The sequence below is a fragment of the Nematostella vectensis genome, chromosome 10, assembly GCF_932526225.1.
Source record: "Nematostella vectensis chromosome 10, jaNemVect1.1, whole genome shotgun sequence".
Classification (NCBI taxonomy): Eukaryota; Metazoa; Cnidaria; class Anthozoa; order Actiniaria; family Edwardsiidae; genus Nematostella; species Nematostella vectensis.
In genome coordinates, this window is record NC_064043.1 from 4,641,147 (window position 1) to 4,653,500 (window position 12,354).

A 12,354-nucleotide genomic window follows, 5' to 3' on the forward strand; every position below is an offset into this window, starting at 1 on the left:
AAAGGTGGAAGGGAAGAGAGAACCTTTTTTGATCGCCTTAGGAATCCCGACACTGGAGAGCAGGCTAATACATAGAGGACCTCTATAATAGTACCGGATCCCAATTTTCAAATAATATTTTGTTGTGTTGCAGTGGTAAACAAGGGATCATCTGATCGTTGGGTATATAATATGTAATATTTTTCCCGGTATTTCGGGAGAATTGTTCGATATTTTTATTCTACTCGGTACGCGGGATATGAGTCTAAAACACGCAAGATTTCGGAAAAACAAATTCTGAAATTACTTGAAACAGACGCGATGCAAACTACATACAAGAATTTTAGGATTTGGACGCGATATTACGATTTCAATTTTTAAATGCTATATAAATATAAACAAACGCGAAAATGATTACCAACATGTAGAATTGGGCAACTTTATTTAGCTTATCAAGACTCGAGCTAATACAACAGGGCCTATTTTTAAGACCACAGCTTCATAATGACAGTGACTTTTACGCACCACAGGGCTACCGGTCACCGGGTACTCTCTTACCTTGGATGAAGTATTTTTAGGGAGAATTGGGGTGTTATTTCTCTTTCCAATAAGGAATGATAAATGACATTAAAAGCTGTTCAAAGAGGAATACAAGTTTGTAATATTTCTCTTTTTTTAATCTGTTTAGCTTTTTTTACTTTGATAAAGGGCTGACGTCACTCAATGACTGTGCGTTTTTCTCTCGATCAACATTGGCCTTGTGTTTCTCGCCAAAGAAAAGTGCCTCTTCCGTTTATACTTGCAAACTTCAAATAAACGAAGGACACGTTAACAGTGCTGTAAGCTAAAAACGCACAACAATTGCAAGGCTTTTTTTTAAAAAAACTTCTACTTCTAGTGTGACCGTTCTAGGAAGAAGATCCACAAAATGTCATCAATTCTTGTAAAAGCGTATTTGCACCCCGACACTCAAAAGCAAGAGATTCGAAGAATTCATGTTGACGAGCTAACCACCAAGAAGTATTGTGACTTTGTCCCCAAAGTCACGGCGGCTTTTCCCGAATTGAAGGAAGCAGAAAATGTTAAACTATTTTGGAAAGGTAGGTACAATTTTTCTTCGTCGAAATCTTGTAGATGTTTTGTTCGTCACAATACGCATTTATAATCATGTCTCAAATATATTTTTAAAATCCTTAATTTAATATATTTCTATGAAATTAGTGCTATTGTTTTAGTAAGTATCGTTTTATTAGCGTTAGAAAATGTAAGTTCAGGGACCGATCGTTATTTACGTCCACGGGGGAGGGGGGGGAGGGGGGGTTGAATAAATCCAGGATTGATATTTTTACCCCCCTCCCCCCTAAAAATGTAATAATAAAATTTAGACCCCCCTCATGACCTCTTGAAGATTACCCCCCCTATTTTTGGGTCAGCGGAACATCGCACTGCGGAAAAGTTAACCCCTTTTTGTTTTCCCTTTATAATTTTAAACCCGCTGAGAATTTACAAAATTCTATTGCTCATATCTTATTACACTTAAAATTTAGTGTCGCGAAAATTAGGATGCGCTAAAAGTGGGGGAGTACACAAGAAACATTTGGGGGAATATTGGTCGTTTAATAAGCTTTATGGAAACACCTTATGTACATAAAGTAAGGGTATATATGAGTATGACTTTTTATGATTTTTCTGAAAATAAATTTAGCCAACACTTCTTTTTGTTGCAAATTAGGTCAGTTTTGACGATTACAGCACATTTTAATTCCATTTGTTTTGCTTGATTTTATTATCCCAAAATCTCAAAATAAAGTGTCTGGTTTTTACGAAAATAGGAAAATCGCGAAAATAAAGTGTCGCAAAATATCGCCATCTCAAAATTTTGATGCCACGAAAATTATGTGTAATAAGGTAGATTGCATGGTATCTCACGGGAAACAGTATCTCACGGCGAACAAGATAAAAAATTACCCCCCCTCCTCTGGGTATGGAAATGAAACCCCCCCCCAAAAAAAAAAAAATTGCATTACTAAAATTTGAACCCCCCCCCCCCCCCCCCCCCGTGGACCGTGGACGTAAATAACGATCCGTCCCTTACGCCTGCAGGGTGACCCCCACTATACGTCTTCAGCCCCAAATTTTGGCTCTGAATCAATGCAGCCTGCAGCCTTGACCTAAAAGATGACTTGGATTTTTTCCAACCACCCACTTTTAAGCAAGCTCCACCACAACTGATATAACCTATATGCAGACTGTTTACCTTTTCTTTCTTTGTAGATCAGGAAAACGATTTAATATGCCTATCAACTGACTCAGAGCTTTCTGAGGCCATGAGCCATCAATCCTCCGAAGACACAGTGCGAGTGTTCTTGAAGACTGCAGACACTCCAGCTCCTGAACAATGCATATCCCCTGAGGAATGGTGGAAAAACCTTCATACCTATATAGGAGAGTATCAGCCTTTTGCAAGAGGCCGGTTTGGTCGTCATAAGGGAGGTGGTATGAGACATGGAGGGCGCTGCCAATGTCAACAAGACCAAGATGACTAATAAACACTTTAAATCATCATAACATTTAAATAATACATAATACTACTGTTACATATATCTGGCTGTAAATATAGCCTGTAGCCTATATTTATTTTTTTGTAAAAATAAGATTATAAGATTAAGATTATTTGAAGATTAATAAGATCATTTTGTTTAATATGACCAGAATATCAAAAAAGGATGACTTTCTTAGCATCTTTGTATGAACTAGTATAAACAAATTTCCTTGGTATGAAATAAAAGAAGCATTAATAGGAATCTAATACTAATAGGAATAACTAAAATCCCTTTTCTCATCCCTTTTCATATACATTGATCACTGTGGCCATAACTTATGGACATCCCTTCCCCCCTTAGCACACACTAGGTGCACTCACTATCTCCAAACAGTTTAAATGGAAAGAAACATAAGCCCCCTTTTATAAAACTGTGTAAGTTAGGGGAGTGGAAAAAGCAATTGACCAAAACTTACTTACACACCCAATCTTCACTCCTTGACTTACAAATGTCTCTTAAATAAAGCAATGTATTTTTAACCTATGGACTATAATCCCTAATCTAGCATTTCAGCACCCTATCATCAGCTTCTTCTCAGGGACTCTCCTTCAAAACCAACACATCACTAACAGCCTCTTCTTCTAGAGGCTGTGACTAAACTTGCTTCATTATACAGCAATTGGTTGTGAGTTAGTTGTTATATCTTTTCGGGAGATTCTTGCTCGAGGTCGCCTGGTAGTTGGAGCAAATGTCTCAAAATCAGGTTCAATGGTAAGATGCAATATGTCATATCCTCCTCTTCCAAAACAGATTTTCAGCATTACAAATATCAGTGGAGTTGCAAACACTGCAGTAAAATATACTACGTAGGTGGCAGATCGGCCAGCAAAACTTGCATTGAAGACTAAAGCACTGATTAATGGCAGTATGATCATTTTCATGGCCAGATAGTTATGTGTTCTTGGAGATGATGAAGGGCTGGCATTTTGAAGTAAATGTGTTTGGCCTTTACAGAGAGCAATCACAAATATTATGGCTTGACAAAGACTTGCACTGAATATTACTACTGCACTGCAGCGGACAGCAAGCTTCTCGCTCTCATTCTTTTCACCTCCAAACTTGTTCATGATGGAAGCAAGTAGAGGTGTTAGTCCCATAAATGAAAGAGACAAATTATTTATCACAAGCATAACTTGATTCATGTTACGGATATAGTGAAAGAGGGAGTGGTGAGTAAACCAAAGCAAAGCTACAATAATGAAGGTGCCACAGAACGTCAGAAACTCACGCCACATGTTAGCAAGCATTGTTTCGATTCCATTTTCATTGACCTCATCTACTGTTGGAAAATTTTCAGCTGTTATATCCAAAACAAGGAGCGTAGATACAATAGCAAAGGCACCATCACTGAAAAGTTCAACACGCTCTGTCTCTATATAGTTTCCAAATATACGGTCAAAATCCCCTCCGCCCATATATATGTTCATGCATTTTCGGAATATGAAGCCAAGAAGGCGATTGATACATGGTGATATGATAACCAGTACTAATATAACCCAGGAAATTTTGGTGCTAACCATGCTAAGACCCCCCGCAAGCACGTACAAAACCGGATTGGTCAACTTTTTCAGGAACAGATAGTTCCTCCTCTCTCGCATCTGGACTTCAGGCAATTCCTGCACCTCGTCTGTCAGTAGTTCGTCGTGATAGAAGCTGTAGAATATCATGGCGACCTCGAGGAGTTCTAACACCATCAAGTCGCAGCATATTAGAATGATAGGGGTGTGCTTGGAATGGAATGTCGCCTCCAAGTTGACGCAGAACGGAAGAAAGCAAGTAAACAGCAACGAGGTAAGGTTAAGCCACACTAAAACATCATCAACATGTGACAAAATACGAAATCTGTTTACATGAGATTCCCAGATTGCGCAGATCACGCTAAAACCGACAAGATAAACAATGATATGCTCCCATTTGGTCTCGAGTAGGTTCCACAGAGTTTCTTTCGGCCCTGAGTCTTGTTCGAGTTTTCGAATCGGGAGCACAAGTATCGTCGCTACGATTGCGAAAACTGCATCGTTATAGCCTTTTAGTCGATTCAGCTGAAAGAAATCTCTGTCGTCTGAAAAACCCGCCATACTGGGCAAATGCTTTAAAGCAGTAGAACTCGGTTTCGTAGAAATCAACAGTTGAAAACCGTTGAGTGGTCATGTGAATGTCACACTTGTTTGCTTGTTTCGAGTTCCGTGTCCCGAAAGTGTTCGTCATTATCCCGGGTAATAATCGGGAGGTGGTCGGTGTCGATTCGGTATCAATTGCAACACAAGGTATTTCAACGTTTGTGTATTGATTAAGTCTACCTTTATAACATACTGAAAGTCTAAAAAAATCGGAGCATGCAAACACCCCTTCCCTGCTAGCAGAGGCCTCTTTTCTTGTATTTCGCTGGGCTGGAGTTTGCGAGGAAAAGATACCTCTGCCATGGGTCGAAACTGTTTCTGTTGCGCATGCGTGAGCGTTAATAAGCGACCGACGTGCCAAAACCCGTACCATCGCGCGAAAGCTGTCAATATGCTAATATGCTTTGCATGGGTTTAGTCGGAAATCATGAATCAAACTCCGGTCAGTTCTCCTCTTCGAAAAAAGAAACAACTGTTCAATTTCAATCACCTAAAACGTCACTAAAAGATTGAACAACAAACGCAGCAAAGACGAGTTTTGTCTTGTTTGTGGGATTAATTTCAAGACATCTGGGCAGGCGAGTTTCTTCAATGTAAATATCGCCCAGTTGGATTCGAAGAAAATGTTACAAAACTTTTTGGTAAACTTAGATCAGCTATTCCCAGAAGAATATGCAAAACCTGTAAACGGAAGATTGACTCGTTAGTCAAAAGAGAGAAAATTCTGAATGAAGATAATGCATTGTATGGCTTCTTTTATAATTCGTCGCGTGATATGTCTACGGAGGACTCCGTTTCGAATGCGGGCTTATTATCCCGCAGCGGATATACGTTTCATGCATGCACTAGTCATTGTGGGCTCAAATAGTGGCCAGAAAATTAATGAACGGAGCATGCGCTCTGGATCTCGTCCACGATCGTGGACGGCGGTTTGATCAAACGAACTTGCGACCCATGGCAGAGGTATCTTTTCCACGCGAACGCCAGCCCAGCGAAATACAGAGAAAAGAGGCCTCTGCTAGCAGGGAAAAACACCCCGAGAAACCGCATCAAATTTCCCACGTACAAGGTTTGTTTGAAAAACCACAGGGATCCCAAATCATGTAAATCATGAAAGTATACTTTGAACAAATCAAATACACCATAAACTGGAAATCGACTCTGCCAAATTTTCGTCTTTAATAAGACTTCTTCAGGGCAGACTGAGTCAGTTTGAGTCTGCCCTGAAGAAGTCTTATTAAAGACGAAAATTTAGCAGAGTCGATTTCCAGTTTTTGGTGTATTGTATTCATTGTTCTGGTACGAGATCGCGACAGTGTGGGCTTTTTGATTCTATTCGTATTAACTTTCCCGAGGACTGACGGAGGAAGGATTCTACAAGCTCATCACTTAAAGAAAAAAAGATCAAGATATTTACATCATTACCATTTTTTGGCCGATTGTCAGCTTTTAGGCGTGGTTACGAAAGGACTCATTAATTATTAAGAAGACGGCAAATATAGGGCATATTTCGGATGGTTTTCGGGACTTGTGGGACTCGACCTTGTATGAGTGTTCGTCTCGCCTACAAGTTACTACAAGAAACTTCAAAAGTCTTCGATGGTGTTACAGAAAAGATTGAGAGGCTGGAGTCTCAGTTGGATGAGGGACATATGAGTTATTATCAGAATTTTTGTTTAGACATTCTTCCGAATTTTGAGGATGGCCTTAACAAGAAACTTTTTTGAGTCTGCCCTGAAGAAGTCTTATTAAAGACGAAATTTTGGCATAGTCGATTTTCATTTTTTTTGTATTGTATTCATTGTTCTGGTACGAGATCGCGACATTTTGGGCTTTTTGATTCTATTTGAACAAATCAAATTTATACAGGGGCAACGGAGTGGTCCCATAAGTGGGGTGGGGGCGAGAGTTGGGGGGAAGGGTAGTTGTTGGTTGTGGTTTCAGGGGGAGAGGTGTTGATTTCAAAATGTTATTTATAAGAACGCGGGGGATAACCAAGGTTTTTATGCACGATATTTTTGACTGTTCAAACAAATATAGCTTATCTGTTTTGGGCAAAATTCTCAGGTTTCTAGCTATTTTATGGGTTTTTAGAGGGAGAATCAAGCACGCCATGTAATGGAGCTATTGCCATTCTTGATCCAAATCTTATACAGACTCTATACCAACAATACTCTTACACAACCGCGGCTGGAAAAATGACGCTTCCATAGTTTTGTTCTTAAAGAAGGCCAATCATGCCACCATTTTTTGCTCCCGCTCAATGGCAAGTCACACGAAGCATTCATTTCCATCGGCTTATTCAAGCAAGTGACCGATGTTGGCCCCTTTTTTGACTTAGACCAGGAGAACATCCTATTGTCATGACATAGATTGATTGGACTATTTCAATCCAGGTGCGTACACAGGGGGGTGCGCGTGCACCCCCCCTCCCCCCCTCAGTCAAACCTGGGTACGCACCTGTAATCATATATAGGTACAATTATTATTACTATTACTATTACTATTACTATTACTATTACTATTACTATTACTATTACTATTACTATTACTATTACTATTTTTATTTTTATTTTTATTATTATTATTATTATTATTATTATTACTATTATTATTAGCATTAGCATTAGCATTAGCATTTTTAGCAGCTGGTCGACCATGGCCGAATCGTTCTGTCGATGAATTAAAAAAAAAAGAGTTAATTTAAGTTAATCGCTGACACGGTTGCATGTTCTCCCGCCCAGGTTTTCGTTGCTGATTGCGAAGTAGTGCGTATCGAAGCATAACACATGAACTTGTGGTTGCTTTGCTTGAAAACTCCCGGGCCAAACGGAAAACGAGATTTACAGGCGAAAATTAACGCATTTACTATATTTTTTTCCTTAACAAATGAGATCATCTAGATAACCGAAACAATAAAAAGTAATTTCCTATGCATCTGATATAATAAACGTCGGAAATTTTTTAATTTTTGTTTTTCATTAGTGCTTCACTTCGTAGAACAAATTGTTGACGTCGCCACGGGCTAGTGAGCCGCTAGGGTCGAATAAGCAACAAGCCAACCCTCTCCAAATCACATTCCTGCAATTCCCCACCTCTTACAAGAGCGTTTCGCTCCAAAACACTTCGGAACGGAAAGTCCTGGTGCCTTAGAAAACGAAAATTGCAAGCAATGTGAAGAGCCTTGACAAATATTTAGAGCCAAAATGTTGGTTCGGGACGTGCTAGCCATTCTAGTTACCTGTGTTTGTAACTTCGTACTACTACCACCAGTACATGGGATCGAAAGGGACAGACAGACGGAAGAGGAAGGTTCCACGAGTTTATATAAGCTGGTGAGTCTTGTTATCAAATGAATAACTACTGCGCGGGCGAAAGCTTTGGGTAAATGAGGTTTTCGCGAGTACGGTAAACCAGGAAGCGTGATGTTACTTAAGAAGCCGCGTGTTAACATGTTCCCCACGCTAGAGCCCTCTCTAGCGCTCTTTTAGAATCATCTTTTCTATGATAGAATTACTCAGATAAGATAGACCTCGAGGTAAAAAAAAATAGCGTGTATGCAATTGTTAAGGGGAATTGTTTGTAGTTTTACACAGGCGCGTGAATTCTGATATAAATGTTTATATCTTCTTCTTTTAAAGTGCGACGGTACAGATAATAACGTACATTGTTGTAGCATTCTAGACTTGAGTATCCTATGGACTTGACGCGTATTTTTACACTACTGAAGAACCCGTAAAAAAAAAGTAGTGCGCGCGCGAGATCTAAAACCCCCAGTGTGCGCATTTAGAGGTAGAATGTATTAAAATTAATACCTTGATTTCACATCGGTTTTTGTTCTCTTTCAGGAATCAACATCAAAGGGAGGTTCCCCAGCGATGGATGTGCTAAAATTTCTACATATCATACCACCAAATATACCCGAGCCACAAGGAGCCAGCATGAATAGTATACCCACCCTTTTATCATACTACAAACGCAAAGTTTACCCAGACAAACTCGACAAAGGTGTGGCAAATGCACTGGAGAGCCACATCGAAGGGATTGAGCCCCAGTTCCGCTCCGAGTCGTTTGGACAATTATGGAACGCTTTGCGCGAACCTCTAACAGAATATTTCCGCCCCAAGAAATCGGATGTACTTCTGAAAGAGCTAGCCCTCTGCATATTTGGGAACCTAACAGAGGCATCGCGTTACAACCTCCCGTCTTTGGTGATGAGTATAAGGCGCGATTTGGTGATTTGTAAAATCGGGGAGATCCTACAAGGAGGAGATATGGACTCATATAAAATGTCAGCTATTCCACAGAGGGACGCTTTTCGACAGTTGTGGAAATTGTTACGGGATCCAATCACACCAGTTTTTAGGAGTGATTTGCCAACGCTAGTAACACAGCTAGTCCACTACTCGCCAAAGTTTGAGCTTGCTGGCGTCTCGTACAGCTTGCCGGGTAAAATGCCGGATATACAAAGAGATGTGGCAATCTGTAAGGTTGATGATTTGTTTAATGATCTTTACGAGAATAGTGTGCAAAAGGACTATTGGAAACTTCAAAAAGACCCGGATTACTTCCCATAGAATGTCTTTTTATAGTCCATAAATATTTATTATTGTTCGTACTTGCCTTATTCTGTATACTGTGCTTAATACGTGATTTTTAAAGTATTATCACGACATTATCTTGAAAGGTCACCGGATTTTTTTTGAACGTTTGATTAAAGTCTCCCGTCGTTTTGTTATAAAGCTAATAAAGTCACCTTTACGCCTAGACTCAATGTGAAGTTTCAAAGAGGGGCATGTCGTTTCAAAATAGTTATTTGCCCACGTCTTAGCCATGTCTTGTATTATCTCATGTAGATTCCTGGCTGTACCTCAACACTAGAATGTAGGACTCACCCGCCTACTCGAGACTAGAGGTAATTAATGGCCAATTATTCTGGACTGCCTTTTGTTGCTCTAAGATAACAGAGCAAACAGTAAACAAAAAAAAACAAAATCGCTAAATTCCAACGACATTAAAAGAGGTGTGAGTACGGTTGGACTAATCAAGAGAAGGCCTAAACTTTTTATTAACCATATTAGATAACACGAAATGTCGAAAAAAGTAAAAACAGAAAGTGATTTTGCATATAGAGCCTTGTACTCGGAAATCATGTGACGTCTAAAGTTGCTATTATTCACGGATTTCTGCATCCACGTTTGGCTTCTCGTTGTGTCTGAATTAGTCCTTCGCAGGCGATATTTAGCCTTGCTTATGTAACCCAAAAGTTCTTTTATCAAGGAGCTTTAAGCCTGTCGTCAGTCATTCGCAGAACAGAGCGGTCACATGTCATGATCTGACATCTCGTCAAATTGGATTAGCTTCCAGAGTTTTTGACAAATTGCGAAATTTAGCGATTCATAACTGTTTTTAGATCATCCCAAGATGCGACCCTTTGACCCTCTTTACAGCAGTTACCAAACAAACACTCCAAAACAGCTTAAGTGTTGTGTTTCGTTTCAACAAAAATAGGTGTGCTTTTTCATTGTTTGAAATTTTTGTCGTAATGTAATTTTTGTCGTAAGTAATTTTGTTTAAAGCAAAGCCTTAGATGATGCCTTAATGTTGATTTAGCTTAATGTTGTCGCATTAGAGTGTTTTTCCCTTGGATATCGGCAGCTTTCGCGGTTGGAGTCAGACTTATCAGAAAACCTGACGCACAATTGCACGATCATACTAGATTTAAAGCCTTATTTTTCTCATTCAAATTTAACAAGGAAAACTATAAAAGCACATGTCCAATAAAAAAGCCTGATAAGACAGTCCTCTTTTTATGTTTAGAGTATACAAGTACGTGGTCAGACTATTCATTTTTGCGTTCAAAAGTTCGGTCGCGACTGTTTGGCTGTGCATCTTTCTAAGCCCATTGAAGTCTGTTGTGACGGGTAGAACATTATGTTCACAAGCCATTTGCTTTGTAAGCTCCTTCAAGGGATTCAGGATAATCTTATCTCAAGCCATTGACAATTCTCTTGATCTCGGCGCCAGCCTTTATGAGATATGCCGCGCAATCAAAATTCCCCCCGCGAACAGCGAAATCCAACGGAGAGCACCCTTTTGAATCTAGAATGTCTATTCTGGCGCCTTTATTTACAAGGAGTTCGAGACACTCAAAGCTGCCTTCCAGGGCGGCATAGTGGAGCGCTGTTAGTCCCGAAGCACTCTGGTGATCAATATTCAATTTGTATTTATCAATCAAGCTCTGAGCTTCTGTTAAGTCATTCTCGGCGACAGCTGAGGCTAAAAGAACCTCCGGCTCAAACGACACGCTTCGGATCCTCTTCAGATCAGATATTGGCTTTATGATAATTTTCGCGTTGTGAAGAACGCGCATCTCGTTGCAGTCAGGCATAGAGATGGTTCGTCTTAGACCATAAGGGGCCGGCTGCGGGTGAGTAGAGTCTATCGAGCGCGCTGCATATGGCACGAGACCTTGTTCGCATTGCCTGCGGATCGTTCCAACTCTCTCGTCTTTAAGTCTATCAATCGATGGCGCCGTTCCGCAAAATGATTTGGATGGAGGTCGACGTGCTTCTAACATCGTGTGTCGCGCAATTCTACCTCAATGTGTCGTTGATTGGTTCCTGGAATACTTTCTATCGTTCTCAATTCCAGAAGTAAAATCCAAACAGAAGTCATTAACAGCAGGTAACAACAAATGAAGCTAATGACTACTCGAAGTGGGTCTCGCTTGCTTCCGTAGTGCGCCCCCGTGTGTCCCCCACTACCGACTACAATAAGTGATTAACCTTCACACCAACTTTAACCCCCTTCTTACAGCCGTCACCGAATACACAGTAGTCCTCCATTGCTCGCTTTAGAGATTCTCGAGCCTGTATTTCCACTTTAAAAGAGGTGACGTCATATATTGAGATAACAAATCGGCACAATCAAATGTCAACACTAGGATACCAATGTTTACCTTCGCATTAGGGCCCGCATTACACTCAAATCGCGGTGGGGTCGACGCGAGGGTCTCCCTAAGCCGGTTAAGCACACCGCTCTTGCTTATAGTAAAGACGTTTTGATCTCGCGTGCAAAGAATCGAAAGGTGTTAACAGTCCTGCTGTGAATAAAAGACCTAGCACCACAGGGAGCCCCTATATGGACTCGACTTCACATGTCACCCACTGCGTTTCTTATTTGTTAACGTTACCTTATTTGGCGGTCCCTCAAAGATTTGTTTTCATATTTTGACTTGAGTGATTTATGTCGCCCGATTAGAGTTCGCTAGCACGCAGGAATTTAGTCATAACAACATACGTCTGCCCCTTGTAGTGAGAATTTGCCAGTTAATCACTGGTAAAAAAAAAACAGGCGTTTAAACACACAGGGTCACCCACTAGGCTGACGGTGTAAGACAATCAAAAAGAAAGTCAAGTGGAGTTGATATCGCTTGAAAATATTCCCACTAAGCGAATAATGTAAAAAGTGAAAATAAATAGTAAACCCTTTTTCGACAATTCTGGACCACCTCAATAAACCTGACATGCCTCTCATAATTTTCACCCACCCCTCCCCCCAAACAAATCACTATTCCTCAATGATATGAAAGACCATGATAAATTAACCGTTACCAAAATAAATATAACACTTAATTTAATAGGCCTGTT

The 12,354-nt window shown here is 40.2% G+C and overlaps 4 protein-coding genes across 4 annotated transcripts; 2 read left to right on the plus strand and 2 right to left on the minus strand.

The window, feature by feature from the left end:
• Window positions 1-707: 707 nt before the first annotated feature.
• Window positions 708-2,783, plus strand: LOC5510227. The gene is made up of 2 exons (XM_001630648.3): window positions 708-1,079; window positions 2,254-2,783. Exons 1-2 carry the CDS (start codon window positions 908-910, stop codon window positions 2,523-2,525), a joined length of 444 nt encoding a protein of 147 aa, XP_001630698.3. The 5' UTR covers window positions 708-907; the 3' UTR covers window positions 2,526-2,783.
• LOC5510249 (endosomal/lysosomal potassium channel TMEM175) lies at window positions 2,519-4,922 on the minus strand. The gene has a single exon (XM_001630669.3). It carries the CDS (start codon window positions 4,658-4,660, stop codon window positions 3,191-3,193), a length of 1,470 nt encoding a protein of 489 aa, XP_001630719.1. The 5' UTR covers window positions 4,661-4,922; the 3' UTR covers window positions 2,519-3,190.
• LOC5510228 lies at window positions 4,238-9,471 on the plus strand. Its single transcript, XM_032379338.2, has 3 exons — window positions 4,238-4,373; window positions 7,688-8,037; window positions 8,551-9,471. The coding sequence occupies exons 2-3, from the start codon at window positions 7,909-7,911 to the stop codon at window positions 9,277-9,279; spliced, it is 858 nt and encodes a 285-aa protein (XP_032235229.2). The 5' UTR covers window positions 4,238-4,373; window positions 7,688-7,908; the 3' UTR covers window positions 9,280-9,471.
• A 705-nt stretch (window positions 9,472-10,176) lies between these two features.
• LOC5510229 (protein phosphatase 1 regulatory subunit 27) lies at window positions 10,177-12,242 on the minus strand. The gene has a single exon (XM_048733400.1). It carries the CDS (start codon window positions 11,280-11,282, stop codon window positions 10,689-10,691), a length of 594 nt encoding a protein of 197 aa, XP_048589357.1. The 5' UTR covers window positions 11,283-12,242; the 3' UTR covers window positions 10,177-10,688.
• Between the last annotated feature and the right edge of the window lie 112 nt (window positions 12,243-12,354).